Here is a 26,948-nt window from a genome sequence, read left to right on the forward strand (position 1 = left end):
GTATGGTTCTTTGAAGCCTGGCCACTAAGACGAATCGAGCCGAGTTGAATCGAGTTCTCATATATTTGAATGCGATTCGACGCGTCGCCAATGAACGCAGCAGAAAACGAAGGAGTCTCGACTCTGCGAATTGGTTTGTTAAGTTGGTAGCAATGTATTTACTGAACTGTAACAGCTATATCGTGCTACTTCTACTAAATGTTTTCAGGGTATAGACTAGATAGACTTGTCCTGACATCTTTTATGTAGGGTTTTTAAGTTCTATGCACGACCTTGTAACTCACGAAACAGTACGGGAGTAGAAAAAATCATGAACCTACAATTGTACATCCAATAATACTTGCAATGTGAAACTGAAACAGAACTGCTACGAATGAACTCGATTTACATATTGATAGGCTAGTTTAACTTTTATGGTTATCGGGAAAGTGCAATGTGTGTGTGTGTATATAATGGGTGTGCAACAGTAAGTAGTAAATGTAGAGACTATTTCATTTTTGAAATGTAATTGCTATTTGAAATGCTCAGGCGAAATTAATTTCATAGAAATACCGCATAAGTATTACCATGTAAAAAAGGAAAACTGAAATAAAAAAAAAACATCATAATTATTTTCATAACCATAACACAAACAACATTTAAAAATATTTTAAGCGGGTCATGCTATTTCAGTCAGTCTCAGTACAAGATGGACTGACAGACATTGACTGAACTAGCTCGACAAATACAAACGTTTCCGGAAAAATACGAAGGAAACCCTTTTCGCAGTACATCTGTAGGTATATTAACTCTAGCTACGATATGAACCGCATTTTTTTTTATACTACGTCGGTGGCAAACAAGTATACGGTCCGCTTGATGGAAAGCGGTCACCGTAACCTATGGACGCCTGCAACTCAAAGAGTGTCACATGCGCGTTGCCACTCCATTAGAAACATGTACACTCCCCTTTGCTGTGTTAAGTATAAGTACCTACACAGCGCAGCAAAAAGAAGTGTACAAGTTCAAAGGAGGGTTTGGGTTGTCGACGACTCAAAGAACAATAGACGGAACAAATTAGTTCCGTAAGTCCTCCCGTCGTCAGCACCCCGCACCCTCGTTGAGCTCTGGCAGCCTTACTCACCGGCAGGAACACAACACTATGAGTAGGGTCTAGTGCTATTTGGCTGCGGTCTTCTGTAAGGCGGAGGTACTTCCCCAGTTGGGCTCTGCTCTAGATTCGAGCGAGACGATATCCGCTGTGCTGTGCCCTACCACACAAAGCGGAATATCATTCATATGTCATATATGTCCGTATATATGTCACTATCAAAAATGAATGAAAATGAACCTGACATTTAATCCAAATCATATCTAAAGCTTGAGTAAGGTACAGCGGGGAAAATCTCGACTGGGGGACAATTGTAACTAACAATTTTTTTTCCATTATTACACTATGATGTTGAGTTCTACATGTATCCACTGAACACGCCTACCATATAATTATAACCGTTGGACACTATATTTAATAATGCAAATATTGTAAAACATGGAAAAAATGGACCAGTTACATTTGCCCCCCAGTCGAGATTTGCCCCGCTGTACCTTATATTAAAGTTGGAATCGGACCATTATATTCATCCCTATTTGGTTAATAGACACATGCTTCAACCATAAGTACCTTTGAAATACATTAACGCGTCCCTTCCCTTCCAAGGTCGACCAAAATACGAGTATGTCCCATGTTCAAAGGGATTCCATTTGCGACGTTTTTACATCACAAAGCTTCCAAAGAAACTGATTTCATTAAACCATTGGGTGGAAGGGACATATCCCATATATAAAACGGACTTGTACTATTGATATTTTTACTGTAAAATGTAGATTTTTAACCCTTAAATGCATGAAACTTTCTTTTAACGAGATATGAATATATGTGATAGACAATGGTTTTCCTACTCTGGGAAAAATAATAAAAAAAATATTTGCATTTTGTGCGTGACGTGGGCCGTCGACTTAGGTTAAAGGGAGAAGACCCGCGCTCCGAATCGTTTCTGGTGCAAAGGCTGGCCATTAGCCTAGGAACCATCCGGTCTTGCTACTACTGGGAAAATAACTTAATTCTATAACAGTACTTTTTATGTCACCAAAAATTAAGTTTGGTAATTTGAAATAGTTTTTTTAGTTAAGCCACCAAAATTTGTGACAAAAACGTATAATAGAATAAAAAAAATATTATTTTAATTCACTAAAAATCAGGCGAAAATGGAATCAGGACTTTTGTTTTAAATTCGACTACTTTAATTTATGACCTTTATAACACATTAAGAAACCACCTATTTTTGTGAATGATACTTCGTAGTAGCAAAAAGCGGACTAATTAAATCAGTTATGACACAAGCAATAAAAGGACAAGTGAAGTTATGGTTGTTTTGTATATACATTATGTGTTGAAACACTATGAAAACTGAAACCACCCCAAAAACAAGACGGATGTTCAATATTTTACTAGCTCGGAATAACATTCACGGCAAAAATTACATAAGCAAAAAAATTGGAACAGACTTTTCGTTAGGATCATAATAAAGAAGAATAAAAATTAATCCACCTTTAAATGCTCGCCAAGAAGCGCTAAAACCACATACGTACGTACTGAAATAAGTATTTTCATATTCTTCTTACCTACAAACTCTCTACCATTGACGATGTAATTTCCTGCATTATTTCAAAAGTGACTCATGTGTTCAATCGCATTTTCATTACATCATGGTATAATAATATATTTCGTCGCCACTACTATCTCTTAAATAGCTCAGGTTGTACTAGCGTAACGTAAAATGACGGACGATCCTGATGTCGTGGGTTCGATCCCCGGCAGTCGAAATGAACTTTTTTGGTTTTTATTTTTATTTTATTTTTCTTTTACCGCCTTTTTTCCCCCTTTATTTAAAATATTTTTTTTTGTTGTATATAACATTTTATTTAATGCTGTGAGTAATTTAGGTACAGTCAAGATATTTAATTCCCTAGCCATTTTAAAATGTTATTAGACACATGTAATGCAATAAGGTCGAAAACTGTATTTCAGTATTAGTATTGATTGAAGGTAACCTAAGGTTCAACATCGTTCCTCCCCGCAACCGCAATACTCTGTCTTAGCTAACCATCGCTAGACGTTATGCCCTTGTAATAAGGATTACAAATGTACAGTGACAGTTGTCCGGTATGACTCATAGATTTATATATTATTAAGCTAGATTGAGTTGTTAGGCCAAAAAGTGTGTCCACATGAGAGGGTAAAGTTGGGGCTGGTGTCCCTCTCGCACTTATTGCCACTGTCAAAATTATTTGAATGACGTCATCACTGTCATTATTTGGGGATACCAGTCAATATTCAAAGTTACTACCAAATCTACTAATACCGAATTAAAGGTTTTTTTTAATTGCGCAAATCTTTGGTTTAATGGCTTCATAATAATGACTTACCAATTCGCTACAAGGTATTAATATCCTTGCCTCGATATAATACAAAAATCATTTAAGAAGTTTATTAACTTAGTTATCATACAGGTAAAAACACTACTACTATAGTAATCTCTTTAACACTGGTCACACGTGCGAGAGGGACACCAGCCCCAACTTTGACCCTCTCATGTGGATACACTTTTACTATCCTAATAAGAACGTTTTTCTGCACCGGTGATAAAGTTCAATTTATTATGGCAAAAAAAGTGTGAGCTCAGTCCCTATTGAAAGTCCATGGTATGACTCAATGAAAAATTGGCTCAATAGTAATCGGAAAACAAGCAAAAAGGGTAGAATATATTTCTATAAGTTATTTCGTTGGATTACATTACAAAATTAATGTATAATACATTATAATACTCGTTGTAATCGTATAGATTTAAATAAATAATTTTATTAGTTCAAATTAATGACCGTCAAGGAACAAAAACTGATTGAGTCGCTATTAGACCGTTTTCACATTATCCGATCCGATAACGGATGTCGGAAGGATATCAATAGATGAATCCAAGATTCCGCCTGTAATGTATGGGATATCGGTCCGACATCCGATATCGGATCGGATAATGCGAAAACGCACTTAGGTCTACATTTTACACTTTTGAAAACCAAGATTAATTAGAGTCAGTTGTATGGTCGGTATGTAGTGTAAATAAAAAGTCGAAAAGTAGTAGGTTCTTTCTATACTTTTTGCTATGTATTTTATATTTCAATAGGCAGGCTTCTGTACCCATATTACAGTACTTTCAATATGTGCTATCCTATAATTAAATTCGGACACTCGCGTAGACACTTCTAATATTATTTGAATGGCATTACCAACATTAAATCTCCTTTTGAAAATAAATTTTAAAGAATATCCCACTATCAGATCAGAGCCACTGGTATTTAATTTAAAACAAATGCCTATAATAAATAAATCCGAATAACCTTTGGGTTGTCTGCTGTCGAATTTAATTATTTTCATAGAAAATATTTTAATTTGTATCCTTCCAGCTCGAGATTCTTGGAAGCCCTGTAAATTTTTCTTTGTGACAACAAGATATGACATGTCAGGAAATTTACACATACATACATTACATACATTTATTGTAGTAAACGTAGTACAAGTGATCAAGATAAAGATGATACAGTAGGGTATTTTTAAAGTTTATGTATAATGAAGAAGTAAAATTGCGGCCTTTTTTAGGTATTTCTATTTATGGAATAAATTGGAATATACCTACATACTTATTATATATTGGTAGCGGCTCCATTCGTTCAATATTCGTTCGCAATTCATTTTGACATTTAAGTCATTTGAGCATATTATGACAAAAGGTATTTTGATAAAGAGTTTTTAGTGTGTCGCAGTTCCATTTGCAATTTTGATACTTAGGTCTTTATACACTAAGTTGGTTATGGCATGAACGATTTTTTTCCTAAGCAGATAAGAAGTTAACGTTATTAGCATCAACAAGAATATTATAAATGCAATTTAGAGCCAGATTTTTAAAACATTTTTGTTATGAATTGTGCGTCCTTGTATTTAATGTCATTGCAGTAGCTTGTACTTATCAACTTATAATATAAATAAAACATAAAAAAAATTAATTAAAAAAGCTGTAATATCTACGACCTACGTATGCGACGACTGAGATTTGAACCCGTGACCTGTGGCTTGTAAGTCTAACGATAATCGCCGGGGCTATACCTGGCCGTGACATAGGGGTCGAAATTAGACTTTGCATAGCTTTCGCGTGTTTGTAACAAGCGTTACTTCAACGATTCTGAAGAATGGAAGAATACATTTCACAAGATGACGGAGATCTGTCAAATGGTAGAAGAGAAAAACGTGAGATAGATGTATGTACTGACAAGTATATACTCTTTTCGACGACTGTCAAATCGCATGCCTAAAATAAATATGTAATTTTTTAAATTACTTTGGACTTTATTATCGGTGGGAAACGTCTGTTTTTAATCTACCTAAAATATTACTTATGTAGAAATAGGCATGTAATGAGGAGGAACACTCAAAGGATACGACAGATGGCGCCACCCTATTAGTCCGTGAGACGTGAGAGCGAGAAGCTGATAATTATGTTTTTTTCTCTCTCTCTCACATATGAATGACAGTGACATGCCTAGACTCTTGCATAGGCGCCGCCTGGCGGGGTAAAATGTCAGTGTACCTCCTCATTTACGTTAATGTGTAATAGAAGAACAGAATAAAAAGCATGCGACACGGCTCATCACCTACTCTCGGCCCAGCTCCACTGGCGTGGTGGTTTGCCATATGGATTCCTAAATGTAAGACACTAAGGTCCAAACCAAACCACGCAAAAAATGTAAATATATTATTAAATTAAAGTATTAAATAAAGGTCAAACTTATTGGGTGGATTATCATGCTGTTAATATTGTTAAATAGGGACAGTAAAAGTCAACCTCGTACTATTATCTGTTCCTAATTTGCCCGGTCAAATATTTAGATTTTTTTATTTCCATATAAATATATTGGTGGTTTTTATATGCTAAATATCTGAAATATTATGTGCTATTCATTTCTGCTTAAAAATATCTGTTGTTATATTTGCTCTAGAGCACGTTAGAAAACATTCAAAAATTCTATATCATTAAAAAAAGTCTTATTTCCCGTCATATATTTAGGTGGCTTCGGGTTGTAAACCTTAAAACTGATTTTTTTTTACATGTGTCCACCATTAAATTACTGTGAGGTATTTTGCTGAAAGAAAACGCTTATTTTTTGGGCGTAGTTTTTTTTAATATCTTCCATTCCAAACTATTGGTGGATTCGAAAATATAGGTTTTTTAAATTGCGATTAAACGCTGTATATGAAAAAAAACTACTGTTGTAGAATTATTTTCAAAAATATCGCACCGTTCTTAGGCTACATAGCGATCCAACGGGGTAATGCCGCAAGCATTATGGGCACTTTTGCACCGGAGGCGATGCGGAGCGGTGTTGACTAATTACTATTTGTAAGTATTTTTAGTTAAGGCTTTTTTTTGACATGTAATATATAATAAATTTCATAGATTTAGTGAAATTGTTAAAACAAGTATGAACTTTGTCAAGGCTTCGTTAGCGTGTTATAACCAAATATATTGTAGTGAAACTAACGTAAACTCAACACTAAATAAAAAAAAAATATTTAAGATCGATTTTTATACTAAATCAGTGTTAGAAGTTAAATAGGCCAAATCTTATTTATATAAATATCGTTATTGGTTAGTTTTATTTAAAAAAAAATGACTACTATTAAAAAGGTACACTATTTGTGAAACCCCTATGATAAAACGTTTCAACATAAACTAATTACTAACTTCGAAAAAATCAGCCTAAATCACATATTAAAAATCGCCATCATCCTGTTTTTTTTTTTACACTTTTCCGACATTTCATCTTAATCCTTAAATAATAAATAGTAAATGAATATATTATTTAATTTATTTCATTGTTTATTAAATAGTAATAAATAATGAATAATAATTAAGCAATAAATGTGATTGTGGATAGCTACATACCGAGCCACGGGCTATCAAATATATGATGCATATATACATCACCATGCATTTAAGGGTTAAGGAAACTCATCCTACGAATCATCATCATCACAGGCCTTTGCGTCTATTGCATACGATTTACACATTGCTGCTTCGACAACGGGTTTGGTGACTGTGGAGGCCGATTCGCGAGCGGCACGACCTGCCACATTTTTAACCCTCGACGCAAAAACGACGGGGTGTTATAAGTTTGACGTGTCTGTCTGTCTGTCTGTTTAAAATAGTGGTATTTGCAGCGTACACTGAGAGAAAATACAACCAGTTTTCATGTTCGTTCTCAACAAGTTTTTTGGTTAAAATAGCGCCTACGTGCTCTTTGGTTCAAACAACAAGCTACTTGTCATTTGAATCGGCAATATATTTGAATCAACAAGTCGATTTTATAAAAACAACCTGACACATATTGTTTTAAACATACGTTTGGCTGATATAAACGGGTAAACCGCAACAAGTCGAACTTGTTAAATTCACAATGCAAATTTCTCTCAGTGTATGCTCAAGAGCTACACGAGCTTTTTCCACCATCCCCTTTCTACCATCGGACTCTTAGACGCATGTCCGGTTTCCATCCTTACTTGGTATATATTCCGCGAATTCGTACGAAAGGCTTTGCTTCTTCTTTTCTTATGCACACTGCCAAAGAGTAGAATTCCTTGTCGCAGCTATATTTCCGAGCTCATATAACTTGGTAGCCTTCAAATCCCTTGATTTGAGAAGATGCCTGTTCACCCTTGTGAACAGGCATATTCTGGGCGAGCTCGCTCCATCGTAGGCCACGTTTTTGCCTTTGGCTAGTCTCTGGTCAAGAGAGAACTTAACAAATCGTATAGCCAATAGGTAATATTAGATACAATAAAAACAAATATCAGCCCACAGTTTACATGTAGGGGGGGTACCCTAATAAAATATTTTTTTCCATTTTTTATTTTTGCACTTTGTTGGCGTGATTGATAAACATATTGGTACCCAATTTCAGCTTTCTAGTGCTAACGGTTACAGAGATTATCCGCGGACGGACGAACGGACGGACGGACAGACATACATGGCGAAACTATAAGGGTTCCTAGTTGACTATGGAACCCTAAAAATGTCCTTGATAAAGACATCCAAGAAATCATCCTAGTGTTCGCTTCTAGTTACGAACACAGATATCAGGCGCCTCGTACAAGCATTTAAGTGTTTAATCCTCTTTGGAATTACAAAGGATACCTTACAACAGTTTTGTTTACACAATGTACAATCGATCTTGACATTTATGATAATGATAACTGTATTTTATGTTATGCTATGGTATTTAAATTATAGTGGAAGGTTAGTAGTTAAACGAAGTTTGTTTCTTATGAAAGGTTACGCGTGAAATGGTACGCGATTACTAATTCCCATGGACACATGCGACACAAGAGGAGGAGGTACATCTCTACATTTTCAATCCTGCACTAATGAAGATTCCGTTTGATCTAATGGTTGACTGGTAGAGAATGCCTTAAATTTAGTCCGCCTTTTGTACAATTTTGTCGTGCAATAAAGTTTAAATAAATAAATACATAAATTAGAGTTGTTATTGAAGGTTTGACGGAAGTTTTTGTGAAATGTTTTAAAGAGAATACTAATATTTTTCTTGTAACAACATTTGCGAATAGTACAAATTTTGATACTAAATATTTGTTTGGTCAATTTGAAGTTTAGGTAAAATTCCTTACTTCAGAATATTTAGTACAAAAATCGTTTAACCTTAGCCAATAACATAAAGACTTGTACTTCTTTCATGTTAAACCATCAGTTACACGTTGAATGTTGTAAACATCTTTAATAATGCATGTATTATGAACTAACAAAGTGTGAATCCCCTCCAACAATTTCCTTGGTAATTACTACGAGTACTCACACTCAGTTCAAGTGTCAAAGAAAGATAACACACAGATTGCATATAATTGCACTCGGCCATATTATAAATATGTCTAGCAAGACTCGGATACCAGTAGTCGGTGACCAGTCCTATTGAAACTAGTCTTAGTAGACCAGGACATCATGAGATTGTTATTTCTGCTGCCATGTTTGTTGGCGTATTGTTTAAGTGAGACGATTGAGGATGGGGAAGTGGATTGGTGGCAGAGTACCATTTTCTACCAGATTTATCCACGGTCGTACGCTGATAGCGACGGAGATGGAATTGGTGATCTTAATGGTATGTTTTGTTTAATTTAAACGTTTATTTTTTGTGCAAGTGTTTATGTTCTTGGCAAAAACAGAAAGAATTTAGTAGGTATTTTTTATAAAAGGAGTAAATCTTCTTTGTTCCCTTATTATTTCTGATAAGCGGTCTGGCTCAGTAGGTAACAAGCCAACTTGTAAATCCCATGGTCCTCGATTTGAATTCCCGGTAAGGGAACTTTTTTTGTGATGAGCAATATATATTTTTGGTTCGTCGTTGTCTCAGTATGTAGGTTTTTACGGAATAAGCCTTTTTTAAGTTTACCATGGGACTTAATCGATTTGTAGAAATATTACCCCAGTAGGCCTAGCACATGATTGCCGCGAGAGTATGTCGCCGCGAGATAGACACGTCTTCTAATCTGTATTAATAACATAAGAGGAGAGACGGGTAGTCTATCTCGCGGCGACATACTCTCGCGGCAATCATGTGCTAGGCTTACTGTTGTATTTATTTATTTTTGTTCTACATTCAAATCATTTTGTTTAAAATTCTAGGAATCAGATCAAAATTAGAATACATCAAGGAACTCGGAGTTGGTGCGATTTGGCTGTCGCCGATATTTCAGTCCCCTATGTACGACTTTGGGTACGATATTGCGGATTTCTACGCCATCCATGATGAGTATGGCACGATGGCTGACTTTGAAGCACTTACGGCAAGAGCTTCAGAACTCGGTATGTGTAGATTAAATAGGTACCTACTAATAGTAAAATTGATTTTTGAGGTTCGACCTTAGATACCAATACTGCCGTCCTAAGGTAAAAGGCAGCTATTCGACAAAAGCTAGTTTTGAGATAATCGCAAAAAACCTTCTTTTTTGAATTTCTACAGAACGGAATAACTTTTTTCATTATTTCTTTTTGTATATAGTAGGTATAAGTGTTTACTTATTTTAGACATTATTTGTATGTTTGTATAGCGACTGGTTTTTTTTTTAATTCGCGAAAAGCCTTTTTGCATAGTATTGAGCTTCAAAAATGGTAGATATTACTAGTCAAAAAAGCAGTAAATATGCTTTATACGGTGTTCTAATCTAGGATTTTCTCTTAAACTAGGTTATAACGCCGTATATAATCACATACTGTCTTATTGCTTAGCAACAATGCCTGTCTCGCACTCGAGATTCTAAGTTAAAGACAGTATCGTAGTTATTCGGCCTTCTTAATTAGTATCCTACTGAGTTTTCCAGATTTTCGACTGTACTGCTAGTCTAAAAGAACGCATACTATCAAAAAAATCGAATATACGGCTTTATAGATTAGTATATTTGGAAGAAATTGGAATAAAATTCAAACACGTAGTTTAAAAAAGTATGTATTAAAGAAACGAAAAAACGCCATCCTGTCTCTATTTACTAAAAAAATCGAGATGTATCGATTCTTTTTGGATAGTGATAAATATAATATAATTTAACGAGCCACAAATATAAAGAAACTTTTACAGAACACCATAATACCTGTTCTTTTAAATTAGTCAGTAAGTAGTAAATTATTTATGTCTAACAGACATTTTTCATCAACGCTAAATGTTAATTCGGAGCTTTGTAGAAACTTGCTTACGTTGCTTATGGAAATAAGTTAGTAGGTAATGCTTTGAAAAAAAGTCAATTTTTTATATCGTATGTCATATGTCAATCTGTCAGATAGGTAAAAAGTGACTTCTAAGAATTGGAGGCAAAATAAATTATATGTAATTTAAATGCCAAGATGAGAGGTAGAACAACAACAGTTTTAATTGTGACCAAACTATCTGCAAAGGATTTGGATGAATATGAGAATTGCCGCACAATATGTGAGTCAGAAAGCAGTACCTACTACCAAACGATTTGGAATGATCTATACGTATAGTTTAAAAGAATTGCATGGTCGCTTCAAAACACCTGGCCCTTTACTCTAAATTTAGAGAAAAAGATAATATATTATGTGAACAGTTTGCCACTAAAAACACAATTCTATCAATTTCTATTAGAGATTGTGCGAATATGTAGCAATAGTTCAGCGAGGTAAAAGCGTAATTCACTGCGCTGGTTATATACAAGAAACAAATACAGGCAAAACGCAGCCAAACTCAGGAATCTTCCGTCAAAACTCGAGCTCGGAAGTTAAACGACCAAGAAGTACCTTAACCTCTGAAAGGTTTCTAATACCTACGATAAATTGATTTTCTCGCGAAAAAATTGGGCAAATGGTGATGGTTTGCTAAGCAATTTTTCCGTTCGTTTTCCGTTCAGGGCCGCTTACATTCCTAGATTTACGAGAAGAAAGTGCCTTCATAAGCAAGTGTTGCTTATATGAAAATACAGGGATCGAATATTCTTCTAGTCTGGTCCGATTTAGCTACTTTTCACTACGCTCGCCAAGTACCGGTCTAGTATCAAGAGAATGATGTCGAGTTTGTTGCAAAAACATTAAATCCGCCGAATTACCCTGAAATGCATTAAGCTAAGAAACAGATAACATCGAACAATTCAGAAAAGACTATATAGATTCGTACCCAAAGATATCTTCAACAATGTTACAATATAATACAACAATTGCGATCCAAAGGTTTTTGAAGAATATCAAAATCAAAGTCAACTTGTATAATAGTTTATTGACTAAAAATGTAACATTTTATTTTGTTGTCATTATTAACGATACGGTCCTTATATATCTCTTTAGGATTTTAGTATTCGGTCCCCGAGTTAGAACGCGTGAATATGCAATATGCTTACTGAGCTACCAGAAGCAAATAATTAGTTATAAATTGAATTCGACTACAACAAAATAGTCATTTACTGGATTTGGTTGGAAACAGTGGCAGTGACCCCGTACGTTTATCATATACGCCTTACTTCCACACAAGAATGCCTATGCTTTTTGATACTGGTTATCAACATGCTGAGGCGAAAAATATATTTTTTTATATTCAATTTCCTATTATATTCATATCAATATTCCTTGTTTGTAAAATAAAACATAATATATGAAAATGTAGACATATCATACTGCAAATAACCTACTTCTCCTCCTTATTCCTCATACCCTTATCTCAGCTACAACACGTGTTCCTCTTCTATTCTCCTCTATTTTTTTTCATCTCAACACACATATTTCTTTCTAAATTCCTATTTCACATAATTCATTCATAGTTGTTTAGTTAGATTGACCTCTCTCTCTCTATATCAACATTCATCTCTAACGTTCTCATTCATTCATTGCGAATTATTTACTTGTTTTACTGTAAATTAAACCAAAAACGATAAAGTTCTAATACTGACTGCTTTTATTAGGTACATACATATTTAAACTAGGGCTCTGGATACACGTGATTCACGCCGAACCGTAGCTACGTGATCTTAACACCGGCGGTACTAAGATCACGAATTTCACGAACACGGCAAGGTACGTACCTCGTACGCACGTACGTACGTACTTGCCTTAGCGCCCGGATTCACGTGACACGCCGCCGCCCGAACTAAGTTCGTGTGCAGAGTACTTATCGTACGTTTTGTAGATTTAACTCGCCCGGGAGAAAACCAAATCATGACTATTATTGAATTATCACTTAATACCTATACTTAATACTGGACGAAATTTTTTTTACATATGAATTAAACTTATATTTATGTTTTGCTTCGATTTTTATACAATACATATAACTAGCGGCCCTCCCCGGCTACGCACGGGGATTATGATAAAAATTGTTATAATAAGTTATCCGTAAAAGATAGACATATGCCATCGCGGACTTTTTTGTAGACCTATTAGAGAGACACAATTTTCCAATACATTATTTTGATATAGCTCAAACGGTTTCGGCAGCGTTTTCGATTAAAGCTCTCAGCCAGCGGGATTTTGTCCAACTCGATTAGAAAATATCGTCATATTTCAACCAATTCAAACAAAACTTTAACAAATTATATACCTGAACTTTCCTCAAGAATTACTCTATTCATAAGTGAAAACCATATGAAAACCCGTTCAGTTTTTGAGTTTATCACGAACACACAGACAGACGCGGCTCCCCGGGAGTTTATTTTATAAGAGAAGATTAAGTGATTTACGGCGTTATTCTGTTTCCGATTTTATTGAAATTAAAACTAGCAAACTGTCCGATGCCTTACACTATCTATATACCTGTATGGTAAATGTCAACCTGTGTTACGTTACGTCTTAATATTGTTTATTTTTTGACATGTGCCGTCAGAATCCTCAAATACTTGACACTAACTTAAAACTGTATGTGGTGACAGTTTAGTATAGTATGGAGTAACTATTGTCCCAGAGCTGTAAGAAGTGTAAGAACCTCTTTTTCACACATGACAGCGTCCACAAAACGTAAAATCCTGTAATAATGGTTAAAAAAATCAAGTACTTAAAATAGTATTTTATACAATCGCGATATAATACAATGCTTTTCAGTCGAGTACCATGTTTAGGCCACGAAGCTTTGCTGAGTGGCCTAACAGTACGGTACGAGAGTGAAAAACTTAATTATATCACTATTGTATACAATACTTTTTCTACGAGTCATCATCTTCATCATCAATGGACGGAAATATCATCATTCATGCAAGTTTAAATTAATGTTAATAGCGTCGTTCACCGTTGTATCAACATCGAATTACCTAGTAACCAATTGTTTGTAACAACCGTCTCTGATTGGCCGATAACGCCACAAATAAAAAAAATGTATTTCAGATGCAGAAAAATTTGCCAGGTATCGCAAATTAGTATATAAATTGTATGATGTTCTATTTTTGAAATTATTACAGTTAACTTAAAGTCAACTATAATGAGATTAAGTACATATATTATTATAGTTGAGTCGGAACTGCCATAGAGTATCCAACACTGAAAAGTTAGCACTTATAGTTTAGTTTGTGGTGTCCTAATTGACAGATTACAATCGACGAGTAGAAAAATAATATTTCCCTTACTTTAAACATAATCTAAAACATGTTACATTTTTGCGGATCTTCGTTAGTAAGTATTTTACGATATTAATTTATAACGCAAGATTTACTTATTAAACCATTTATCATTAATTTTTATTTTTAAACTAGTGCTGTGGCAGAGTGTAATTTCGATTCAAATGACATTTCAGTAAGTTGATAGAAATCGTATATTTGTTTAAGCGCCTCCTTGTCCATAGGGCCTAATCGATTCAACCAATTAAAATAAAAAAAAATAAAAAAAATATTTATTGCCACAACTAAGAGTATTGTACAACTTAATAACTTAATACTACATTTACATTTACAGGACAGAAAAAAAAATTAATAATAATAAACGAAAGTACATACACTTAGAAACTAGGCAATGGGTACGAGTCTCAGCATGTGCTAGTTAGACAGTTAAAGCTATCTAGCGCTGATTTTCAGACTAGCCCCTAGCTAGGTCGTCCACGATTCCAGCAACTGCCATACATTGCACTAAAGGCTACGGCGACTGTATGTGTGTGGGCAACTGAGTAATTCGAAATTAATCGTTAGATTTGGCAAACGATACGCCTTAGCCACATCGCAACATATGTACTTCAAAACAAATGTGTCAAAAATGTGAACTTACGGATCCGGGACAATAGTTCTGATGAAATTCAGCAACACGACGCTTAGCCATATATTTCTGGTCAAGCATTATTATGTTATTCTTAAGGTTTTCACATTTATTCTTTCATTTATTATGTATGAAAATGAAAACCTACCAAGTGGCTTTAATTAATTAATATTTAAGCTTGCTCTTATGTAAGCATATAACGTAATCTTAAATGTAAACAAGACAAACAGGAGTGTAGGTGAACAAAAGAGCAAGTTTATGATGACTATTATACTCCAGGCAAAAAATATGCACACATGTGCGCGGGGCCACGGCTAAGACAAAAAAAATGACAGCTGCAGTTCTTATCAGTTTCGGTATATTAAATAATACTTTTAGATAGTATATTCCTTTATAGCACTGTATTGTTTGACGAACGAGCTCAGCTATCTTACTGTGGTGGTATTTTGCAAATAATAAGCGCAGTTCCACCACGTGGTAATAAAGACAGTAAAATTTACGAGCAGCCTTTTGTACGTGAAGCTGAGTGAAGTGAGCGATGTGTTATTTTTACATTTTAGGATTTTTTATTTAATCTGGATGGGGCAGTTTAGAATTTTAGTTTATTTCAATTAGTCACTTGTAAGATCCCAGTTGATCAACACTTGAAGGCCTTGATATTTTACTTTAGCGGTGAATTTAAAAGTTATTGTCTTGTTGTTTTGTTAATTTTTTGTATTGTTACTGTTAATGTTTGAAACTCTTAACAACGAAGAAAAGTTTGGTGTGGAGATATGCCACCAGAGTCGGAGATTCAACTTTATGTAGTCTCTGGAAGGATCGGACAAACAATGAGTTTCCGTGTCGTCATGGTACTACAGGATCTATCGCGAGGCATTTGACGTCAGTTCATTTGAAATCTGCTGTTACTGTTACGACATCAAACGAGTAAGTCAATTTTTTAAATAGGTGTAATCCATAATAAGTAAATGAAAGCAGCAAAGGTCTAAGTTTAAATACCATGAAAAAATAATTTTAAAGTTATTGCATGTAAATAGTATAACGAAGCTCACTTTATTATTTTTAAAATCGGGACTTAATCGCGTATAACTACATATTAAACTGACCTCCAACGTTTCAAGGACGGCGTAAGGGATTAAGTCCCGATTTTAAAAATAATGTTGTGTAATAATCGTGAAAGAAGCTCACTTTATTAAGCAGTGCCTATTTATTATTTTTGAAACAATATATCAGTCATAAAACAGTGTTTACATCTTAATAAAATGATAATCCTGCGCCTTGAACCATCTTAAAGTAGACTTTTTTTTACTACCATCAATCTTATTACTATATAACGTAATTACACTAATTACCTAATTAAATAGTGGCTATAACAGTTAAGTAAGTTCGCGTAAAATGTATAACATAATTATTAACTAGGTATGTGTTAAAATTACGTTTCCGTGGATGTCATCCTATCGTCACATTCTTAATTTTTATACTAAATTGACAAATTTCTTACTCCTTGCATCAATAATTGAATGGTACCGTGGATACTTATCTTGCTATTAAATCTTATTAATCAGAGGGTAACTAGAGAGTTTTTGTCAACGAACATTGCAGACACATAATAAGCAGATTCAAGGGTATCACGGTGCACGGTTAAGCCCATATTACCACGTTAACGCATGGTATTTTTCAACCACAACCACTCAACAGATAAGCTTAACAAAGGATAAGGTATAGTCATGGTATAGTGCCATTTTAATAAACATAAAAGTAATATTTTAGTGAAAGTATAAGCATTTTTTGAATTTGTACTCGAAGCGTCGGTTGTAGCGTAGAGACAATGCTAACAGTGGTTATTTAATAATAAGTCGAATTTAGAATTATAACTGTTGAAAACCTTTAGATAGAGTAAAAAACTCAAATGACTGGAAGGAAACTTTATCTGAAACGGTTACCAAATCTAGCAGTTACCCTTACAAAAGGTTACCTACCCATATCGTTGGTATTTTTATAACCACTTCTAAATTAAGCCTATCGGAAACCCCGGATCGTTTATTTAGTTATATTTATTTATTACTTACATATTAATATTTGAAAAACCGCAGTATTGAATATAAATTTTAATTCAAAAGTAATTAAGATATAACCTCACGATACCTACATTTTTATTCATAACTTATAGAGACTGCATCCGATCTTATCTTCTCTCATGAAACGCCGCTGGCGGACCGAACGGGCGTGTCACGTGAATTCGTACGTACGTACGGACGGATCTACGAACGTACGTACCCTAATTTCACGTGATTTATTTTCACGTGACGAACGAACCAGAAATCCGTTGCCGTGTATCACGGCAACGTGCGTACGGCTACGTGTTCACGATACACGGTCACGACCGGGAGCCCTAATTTAAACCATGAAATATTAATAAAATTCATACAGTGTTGGCTGCAAAAAAAATACATACGAACAACTTTTCCACCGCAAACTACGCTAAAAAGACGTATTTGCTTTCGAGCAATAATGTCTGAAAATCGAGTTAAATGTTTGTATCTCGAATAAAAAATACAATAGAAATGATGTAGGAAATGTAAACAATACTTATTATTGTTAAAACGTATTAAAAATGCAATGATTCAGTATTTTTCCTAACTTCGTTTGGTTTCGATCCATATTTCGCGCTCAAAAAGCCAGCTGCGCTCTCGTACTGACAGCTACAAGCTGCGACGGTGCTCGCAGCTCGTCACTGATGGCTTTTCCTTAGCGTATAGTGTCTTTCGGCTGGGGGGTGGATTGACAACGGTTGGAACATATACTGTTTTATAAGCTAGTTTGCAGCACTTTCACCCATTTTAAAAGTTTTTTCAGTACAGATGGTGTTTTTTTTACGCACTAGTGCGAGAAGTGGTTCATTATATGCCAGGTCGAAACTTCGGAGGCTCATCTGTACTGAAAAACGTCGTACGATACACGTGCGAAAAGGAAATTCGTAACTCGTGTCGATTTAAAACACTCCCTTCGGTCGTGTTTTAATTTATCGCCACTCGTTTCGAACTTCCTTTTTTACGCACTTGTATCGTAATGTACTATTTTACGTTCAATATGACGCCCATACAAAATAAGAAGAACGTATAACACTTATTCGTTTTTATAGACTATTATAGCGTCGTAAAATAATCGAGCGATACTAGGCTTAAATGACGTATTTGACATTTTTACAGAAAAATTTGATATACTGTTTTTTAGACTAGTATCAATTAAAATTTTTTACCCAAAATCCTATGTTAAAAGCACGTATAACGTCTTTTTCGTATTTTTAGACTAGTTTTTCACTTTTACTTACTTTAAGGCTAGTAATGCTGGATAACATTTCAACCTAACCAGAGCGTAAAAAACGTATATCTGCATATACGTTGATTTAGCTTAGTTTTGTTAAATATCTGCTTTTTAGGCTAGGAAATCTCGGAAAATTAGTGCAAATACTGCCTTTTTAGAGTTTTTTTCTCGGAAACTAGGCAACATATCGGAAAACGGAAAAGAGTGGTCGATGCAGCTTAATCTGTACATTACGGGGATCCCGGGAATTCCCGGTACCGAAAGTACCGGGAAATCCCGGGATTTTTGAACTCTTTGGGTACCGGTACTGATGTTATAAAATCCCGGTTCTTCGATACTTTTCGGTACTGAAAAATGGACAAAAATTACAAACTAAAACGCCTAATCACTTCAAAAATTTGAACGTAAATGACGGAATATCCATTTAATGGTGTACAAATGTAATGAAAATAGTTTCAAACGCGTTAGACTCGTCCCGCTCGGTATTCATCGGCTATGATCGGGACCTCGGCGTTGGTTATGCTTAGAGGGTAAACCAAACTAACTTTGCTAATGTTAGAATTAGTTGAGGTCTGTAATGATTTCTTGCACATGTTGTCCAGTAGGCCTAGCACATGATGGCCGCGAGATAGATGACACGTCTTCTTCTAACTGTATTAATGACATAAGGACGGGTAGTCTATCTCCCGGCGACATACTCTCGCAGCAATCATGTGCTAACCCTGCTGGTTTTTGAAAGTATGCTTAGAACGCAGTCTGGTATACTATAATTTTGGTCCTAATAGGCGACCGGAATAAATCTAACAATAGCCAATTGGACTTCAGATGAACATGTCGAAGACGGAAGTTCATGGACCAATAATAGCACCGCATGTAGGATTGAGATAAAAGGAGAATGGGTTGCATATGTCCAGGAGTACATCTACTTGGGCCAACTAATTTCTTTCCAGGCACGACAAGAGAAAGAAGTCTAAAGACGGACTGAAAACGCCTGGAGAAGCTATTGGTCCATGAAACATCTCATAAAAAGCGATTTGCCACTGTCATTTAAACGAAAACTCATGGACATGGGACACCACGCTGCGCTCCAAAACAAAAATAGTCGACGTAGTTCGGAAAGCGGCAAAGCTTAAGTGGGACTGGGCTGGTCATGTCTGCCGAATGCCGAACGAGCTATGTGCCAAGATTACCACAGAGGGCAGCCCAGGCCAAAACGGGGACCCGGCAGACCACGTATGCGATGGCGGAACGAGTTGGACTCCTTTTTGAAAGAATGGCCGAGGACTGCACAAAATCGGGAGGAATGGAAAAAGCGGGGGGAGGGCTTTGCCCAGCAGTGGGACATCGCAGGCTCTTAATAATAATAAAACATAATGAGATGTTTGTTACACCATACTCTTGAACGTAGCCTCCCGAGCATGGTCGCCGCTTGGCCAATCAGGCCAATACGTATCCAACAATCTCTGCATCAAGCGAGAGATTGTTGGATACGGTCGACCTAAGGTAGCAAAACTTATCGACGACTTCCATTTTATGTTTTATTCATAATTTTACAACAAATGTACTAGTAAACCCTCAGTACCGAAAAGTACCGAAGAACCGGGATTTCCCGGTTCTTTCCCAGTACCGGAAATCTCAGTCCCGGTTCTGGGACTGGCACCGGTTCTGCATTCCCTATTATCACAATAACTCAATTTCGGCAAAATGTCGAATAGCTGCCTTTTACCTTAGGACGGCAGAATAGTATAATTGATTTTTGTGGTTTGACCCTTACGTAATAGGCATGTACAGTCGGCTACAAAGAGATATATAACACTTTGTCACCTTATTGCATTGTAATAAGGTGAAAAAATGGATACATCTCTTTGTAGTCGACCCTACGTACAAAAAAGTTTCGAACCTTAAGGTATAAGTACCAGTGCTCGACACGCTAATGCCCAATAGATGACATTTTTCAGTTACATTGGATTGAAAGTGACATCTACTTACTGAGACACTGTCAAGTACTGGTACTTTCAGTTAGTTCATATTTTGATAAAATTTTCTTAGATTACATTTCCAGAGTTCTTGAAGCGTATTTTAATAAATGTATGATATGAATAATATTAAGTGGTAATTATTAAAATATGAATTTAAGCGTCGAAAATAATTAATTGCATTGTATTATTTTCACAGGAATAAAAGTGGTATTAGATCTAGTGCCTAACCATTCATCCAATGAAAGTGAATGGTTCAAAAAAGCACTGGAGGGTGATTCGAAATACTACAATTATTTTGTATGGGAAGATGGTGTGACTGATGAGAATGGAAATCGACAACCTCCGAATAATTGGGTAAGAAATTAAGATTACTTAAAAAACTCAGAATATAATTCAAATGCACAACGTAAAGAGGCTAAGCTTAAAAGTCACTGATGCAAATACTAAAGTTAGCGGTATGACTGTAGGTGCTACGAAAATACCAAAAATTCGCAGTAACTATTTAATTTGCAGAAAAAAAACTATAGTATAACGTGACCAAGCTGATAGTTTTTTTTTTATGGGATAGGAGGCAAACGAGCAGACAGGTCGTCTGGATGGTAAGCGATCATATGCAATATCAGTTTATTATATTAACCTGATAATTGTATTTTTTTTTCAGCTCAGCCATTTTCACGGCAGCGCCTGGGAGTATAGATCAGAAACGGGAAAATACTATTTACATCAGTTCGTTGTCGGTCAGCCAGATCTTAACTATCGAAACCCTGAACTGGTTGCCGAGATGAATGTAAGTATTTAAAATATTTTTCATGAAAAATGCTATGATTAGGTATATTACCTCTACCTACAATGAGTGAACAAGGACGCATGAATACCAATTAAATATTATGTTTCTACCACGAATTGCCTAAGTATTAATGTTTAGTCGTTAACTTGCACTCATCCTAACTTTTTCGATTCTTTGGAAAAAATTGTAGGTGCTTACAAGTACAAAAGGAATACTTCCAGCGGAGCATAATATATATAAGATGCCATATCTCCTTACCTGAAACAAAAAGTGTCACACATGAATATCTTGTGAAAGTAAATATTTAAAGTAAGGTACAGCGGGGATTTTGCACCTCTGGGGTTCCTTAGAACTACAACAACAACAACAGCGGGGCAAATATCGACTGGGGGACAAATGTAACTGGTCTATTTTTTCCATGTTTTACAATGTTTGAATTATTAAATAGTGTCCACCGGTTATATTATATGGTAGGCGTGTTCAGTGAACTCAACATCATAGTGTAATAATGGAGAAAATGGATTAGTTACAATTGTCCCCCAGTCGAGATTCGCCCCGCTGTAACTTAAAGAGCTATTGTATTATACAGTTCAAATTGCATTGTATCATTATGTTGCAGAATGTTGTCCGTCACTGGCTAGGAAAAGGAGTGGCTGGATTCAGAGTAGATGCAGCCAACACTTTATTCGAAGTTGATAAAGAAAAATATGGTGGCAAGTATCCTGATGAACCCTTATCAGGAGCCGTGGGTGTGGCTTTAGACGACCATGATTCGTTGAACCACATTTATACTAAGAACCAAAATGAAACTTACTATATAATCTATGATTGGAGAGATATTCTCGATGAGTTTAAAGCCAAAGATGGGATGTCAAGGACAATGATGACCGAAGTATATGCTAGTATTCAAGATGTGGTCAAATATTTTGGTGTTGGAGGAAGAAACGGTGCACAGATGCCGTTTAATTTTGATCTTATTACTGATGTTAATGCAGCGTCGTCCGCTCCTGATATTAAAAGGGCTGTTGATAAGTTTTTAACATATAAGCCTTTGGATAAAGATGCAAACTGGGTGGTAAGGTTCAATTTAAAAAACTTTTGCCTTTTGTAAAAAATAGACGAGGTCTCATTCTCTATGATCAAAGAAACCTTCTTTAATGCAATACCTACATTGAATTGAAGTAGAATTAATGGATCTTACAGTTGCGTTCGCCTTCTAAAGGATCCATAAGCTGCCCCTGTGACAAGGAATAACTTTTGTAGAAATTTCAGATGAACTAATTGTATTTGAACTTGGACCCATTTGTCACAGAAAGGTACAAAATACATAACAGACTATTTTGAAATTATAGGTGGGCAATCATGACAACCATCGGATGGCTTCGAGATATGGCGCCACATTAGTCGATGGTATAAACATGATTGTGTTGCTTCTCCCTGGTGTAGGAATTACTTATATGGTAAGATTTTTAACAAGTAGTAGTAATATTCTCATAAACACTTTACATAATGTGTAATGGGGTGTGTGACGAGGAATTATTCGAGGAATTATTATTATAATCATTACCGCTTCTTTCCGCCATCGCCCTACGCGACAAAATTTTCATCTTCATCACTTAGATGCCTAGCAGTCCTCAACTATGCGAATCTTCTATGCGTAGTAACTTCCTGCCTCTCACAGCTAAACTTTGGAATGAATACTCGCCTGCTTAGGTATATCCGGACCAATAATATGACCTCCAAACCTTCATGATCATCCATCTTAAAGGCTGGTAAGTTACCGGCAAAAATTTTTTAGATCAGCAATAAAGGAAATAAATAAAACCATTTTTATAATACGCAGGGTGAAGAAATTGGTCTCTTGGATGGTGAAGTCACTTGGGAACAAACAGTTGATCCTGCTGGATGTAACACTGATGCTGACAACTACCAAAGATATTCCAGAGACCCTGAAAGAACTCCTATGCAATGGAATTCTCAGGCAAATGCTGGTAAGTGATTGATTATGATATCTTGGGAAAACACTTATTAACGTAGACTTTTAGAATCTGTGTCATATTATGTAGTTGACTAAGTTAATCTTCTGCATGTCCAGAATTCTGTGCATTCTTAAGTAGTCAGCTCTTATAAACATTTTTGGACACCTTTCAAATTTCAATTTCACCCGTCAATTGATTTCTTTCAAATCACAGATTTTTTATTTCACGATTTTAACTCCAATATTATGCAAAAGAGGCGATGACAAAACGTTGATGTCAACTTTAGTCAGTCTGCTCCAAGACCAAGAGGAAAATACTGTCCTTCAAACCTCGGAGGTCAGGTTTTAGCGATTTTAAGTAAATTCTTTCAAAACTGTTATTGTGTATTTTACATAACCCAAAATTGTTTCAATCAGGTTTTTCAAATGCTTCCACGACTTGGTTGCCAGTAGCCAGTAACTACAGGACATTAAATGTGGAAGCCCAAAAAGCAGCCACGAGGTCACATTTGAAGAACTACCAGGCTTTAGCAAATTTGCGCCTGGACAAAGTGTTCAGACTTGGACGCTTCGAGTCGCTTGCTTTGAACGAAGATGTCTTCGCTTTTAAAAGGTAACCATTTCGAATATGTCGACACTATAAATTAGAATCTTAGGCCCCTGTAGACCCTCTTCTTAATAAACCTCAAAGTGACTTCTATGACAAATAAAACACGATGTCAATAAGACGGGGTTCGAGAGTGGCCTAAAGTTCAAATTGGATGATCGTATCTGTTACTTATAATTTTTCTTCTTTAAAAGATTAGACTGTAAAGTAGGGATTAGTTTTCAAAGCGGACCCCAGGCTCCCATGAACCGTGGCAAATGCCGGGATAACGCAAGGAGGATAGATAGATATATAGATATAATACTCTTTATTGGCACCCCTCAGCAAAAGATACAGTGGAGACAAAACAAATGATTAAAAGATTATGAGGATGATGATGAAAAGATTAGATGGTACCTAAGTACTTATTTTTTTATTTCTCGGGTTAGAATACTAGCAAGCGTATTTAATTGTGTCTTTGTCACAGATTTATTGGTATATCTAGGTAATTTAAATATATCTAATATTTTGTAAACATGTCATCACTTTGTTAATACCTACCCTTCATTATTTATTTCTTCTGGTTACTATCGTAAATCTATTACCACTTAATATTGGCCAAAAGAGTATGTTATTTATTGCAATTAAAGTTTGTTGAGAGAAATACTAAGTTTTGCTTTATACAATACTAATTTGAAATCAATTTATTAATTAGTAACCTGACTCACATTTACCATCACAATGCTCTTACATCATTTTATAATTGGATTAGATTTATCCACACAAACCTAGACACTAATAAATGTATACATCAAAAAGTCCTAACTTATTCTCGACCTATTGGTCCTAAGAAATTCTAGGGCAAGACTATAAAGGTCGATATCGATTGGTTGGTATAGCATGGTGACCAGTAAGTTGCTAATGATGTTTACAGGTGGTACAACGGAGAAGTTTACCTTGTGGTAGTGAACATGCGAGACACGGCTCACGACGTGAACCTGACATACTTTGAAAACGTCGAGGGTGACGTCACAGTTGTGATCAGGAGCGTGGACTCCAAGAAGAATGAAGGGTTGGTATTTTGTTTGTGTATATTTTCGTTTAGCTATGATTCACAAATTAGATCGTTTTAAGGGGTCGAATTATCAGTACGGACGACTTTTGATTGACAGTTAATCGCAAAAGAAAACAGTGGCGCGTAACTGAGATGCTGGTATCGTTCAGCGACTTGCTATTCTGTGAGTGCCTTTATAAATGTTTGCGGGCTAATTTAAACGTTCACCTAACAACAAACCGAAATGTTCATGTATTTGAATTATATTCATTATTACAGATCAGCAAATGTACCAATGCTAGCTTTTGCCCGCGGCTTCGCTCGCGTTAAAAGGAGACAATAACCTAACCACAAAATAAAAATTTTGAGAAAACCCTCGACCGCGACATAGTGGACCGATTTTCATAAAACATGGCTAAGAACACTCCCGACTAACTCAGATTTCAAACAAAAAAAAAATCGAAATCGGTTCATCCGTTCGGGAGCTACGGTGCCAGAGACAGACATACACACAGACAGACAGACAGACAGACATACACACAGACAGACAAGTCAAACTTATAACACCCCGTCGTTTTTGCGCCGGGGGTTAAAAAGTAGCCTATGTCACTCCATCCTTTCAACTATCTCCACTAAAAAAATCACGCCAATTCGGCGCTCCGTTTTACCGTGAAAGACGGACAAACAAAAGTCTCACACACACTTTCCCATTTATAATATTAGTATGGATAAGCAAGTTATTAGATATTGTACCTACATAACATATTATTATGTAGATACACGTAAAACCATGTAAACATAAATAATCATAACAACTCATCACTTAATACAAGGTCACTTAATACAGTAGACAATCAAAATGCTATAAGAACTATTATAGCTATCTGTTGTTCTGAGCGTTTTTATTATAAGTGTTATTAATGTTTGTGCTTAAGATGATAACAATTTTCTCTGCCACGGTACTTATTTCATAAGTCATATATCGACAAATTATCTATAATTACCTACTTAGATACTTCTAGGACATCTAAATAGCAAGGCAATAAGCAGACATCGGATTCCGTGGGGCGAAATTTCTTGACAGCTAGGGTAGTATAAATGAGTTTATCGATATAGGAAGTCCCTAGCTGTCAAGAAGTTTCGCCCCAAGGAATCCGATGTCTGGCAATAAGATAACTTCACAAAAAAAATTCTACAGGTTGGTTTACAAATTCATATCGACATTTTCGACAAAGATATTTGTGTCGCTTAACTTCAACCCTGGGTAAATCCATTCTGCTTTAAGGTCCCATGTCCCATGGATTTACCCAGTTTTGAAGTTAAGCTACACACTTAGGATATCGTCACTACTTTAAAAAAAACTTGTATCTTCGTCTGACAATGAAAAGAAAATTGTAGTAAGTACGTGTGGAATGCGTAATATATGTAGACTTACTGCGTTTTAACTTTGAGGAGAAGCATGAGATACGAGATTTTTTCAAAGTAGTGACGATATGTATTTGACTTAAATACCTACATGACTTTTACAATTTACAAAATAACCTTTGTAGAAAAAAAAACAACCTATTTTTGGGTCTACATGTACATGTAAAATCTCATCCAATCTTTAGTCGGTCAACCAAATCTGGCCACTAAATAATGGCGCGATTTTCAAATTTTCTATGGGAATTAAACCTACGCCCATCCCTTTTCAATCAATTTTTAAGTGTTATGGCTCGTTAATGACTCCACCAATGTTAAAGTTTAGAAAGGCACGCGCTTGAAGACAATTGGCCACCTTTTTTTAGTGACAAGATTTGGTTGATCGTCTATAATGTTTTTTTTTTTTAATAATTTCAGAGAGGTTTTCTCCGCTTCTTCGGTCCCAATAGACGGGTATGAAGCTGTGGTGTGGAAGGCAAAAACCAGTGGAGCTACAGAACTGAAGAGTCTAAGCATTGTATCACTGTGCTTCGTATATTTACTAGTTTATCTGTATTCAAATGCTAACAATTAGTAGTTTGAAATTACTTTACGAAGTGCAACAAATCTTTCAGTGTAAAAAGTGTATATTTGTATAAGGAAATTGTTTTAAGTATGGTAAGATATGAACGAGCAAGAATATAATTATGGAAATTATGTATTATTTATTGTTGAGAATGTCTTTAGGCATTACGTCCACTATTTGTACTTTATTTGTTATATTGTTCAATAAAGTTTGAATAAATAAAATAAAATAAGTACCTAATTATTCGCAATAATAAATTTGACAGAAAAACCTACCTAGTAAGTTGCAGTTGTGATACAATCTTATTTTTATCTGCAGTGTAAAAATCTACTAAATATTCAACTGCGTGATAAAAATTCTAAACATCTACCTAATCCCATAGCTGCAGGTCGTGACAGTTTCAATAATCTCTTAAAAATAATCTT

At 35.5% G+C, this 26,948-nt stretch overlaps 2 protein-coding genes across 2 annotated transcripts in view; one reads left to right on the forward strand and one right to left on the reverse strand.

Moving 5' to 3' along the window:
- LOC125226968 (calcium/calmodulin-dependent 3',5'-cyclic nucleotide phosphodiesterase 1) overlaps positions 1-26,948 on the reverse strand; it is a 416,921-nt gene that overhangs the window by 307,637 nt on the left and 82,336 nt on the right. The window lies entirely within an intron of this gene.
- On the forward strand, positions 9,054-26,797 carry LOC125226969 (maltase A1-like). The gene is made up of 10 exons (XM_048131155.1): positions 9,054-9,258; positions 9,783-9,962; positions 20,328-20,485; positions 20,793-20,918; positions 21,538-21,993; positions 22,271-22,378; positions 22,762-22,909; positions 23,314-23,509; positions 24,417-24,554; positions 26,376-26,797. Exons 1-10 carry the CDS (start codon positions 9,102-9,104, stop codon positions 26,530-26,532), a joined length of 1,824 nt encoding a protein of 607 aa, XP_047987112.1. The 5' UTR covers positions 9,054-9,101; the 3' UTR covers positions 26,533-26,797.

Source organism: Leguminivora glycinivorella, chromosome 6 (assembly GCF_023078275.1).
Source record: "Leguminivora glycinivorella isolate SPB_JAAS2020 chromosome 6, LegGlyc_1.1, whole genome shotgun sequence".
Taxonomy (NCBI): Eukaryota; Metazoa; Arthropoda; class Insecta; order Lepidoptera; family Tortricidae; genus Leguminivora; species Leguminivora glycinivorella.

Coding starts and splice junctions, on each gene's coding strand:
- LOC125226969 (XM_048131155.1), top strand. CDS start 9,102: ATGAGATTGTTATTTCTGCTGCCATGTTTGTTGGCGTATTGTTTAAGT. Junction 9,259..9,782: donor TGGAATTGGTGATCTTAATG/GTATGTTTTGTT, acceptor TTAAAATTCTAG/GAATCAGATCAAAATTAGAA. Junction 20,919..21,537: donor AACTGGTTGCCGAGATGAAT/GTAAGTATTTAA, acceptor ATTATGTTGCAG/AATGTTGTCCGTCACTGGCT.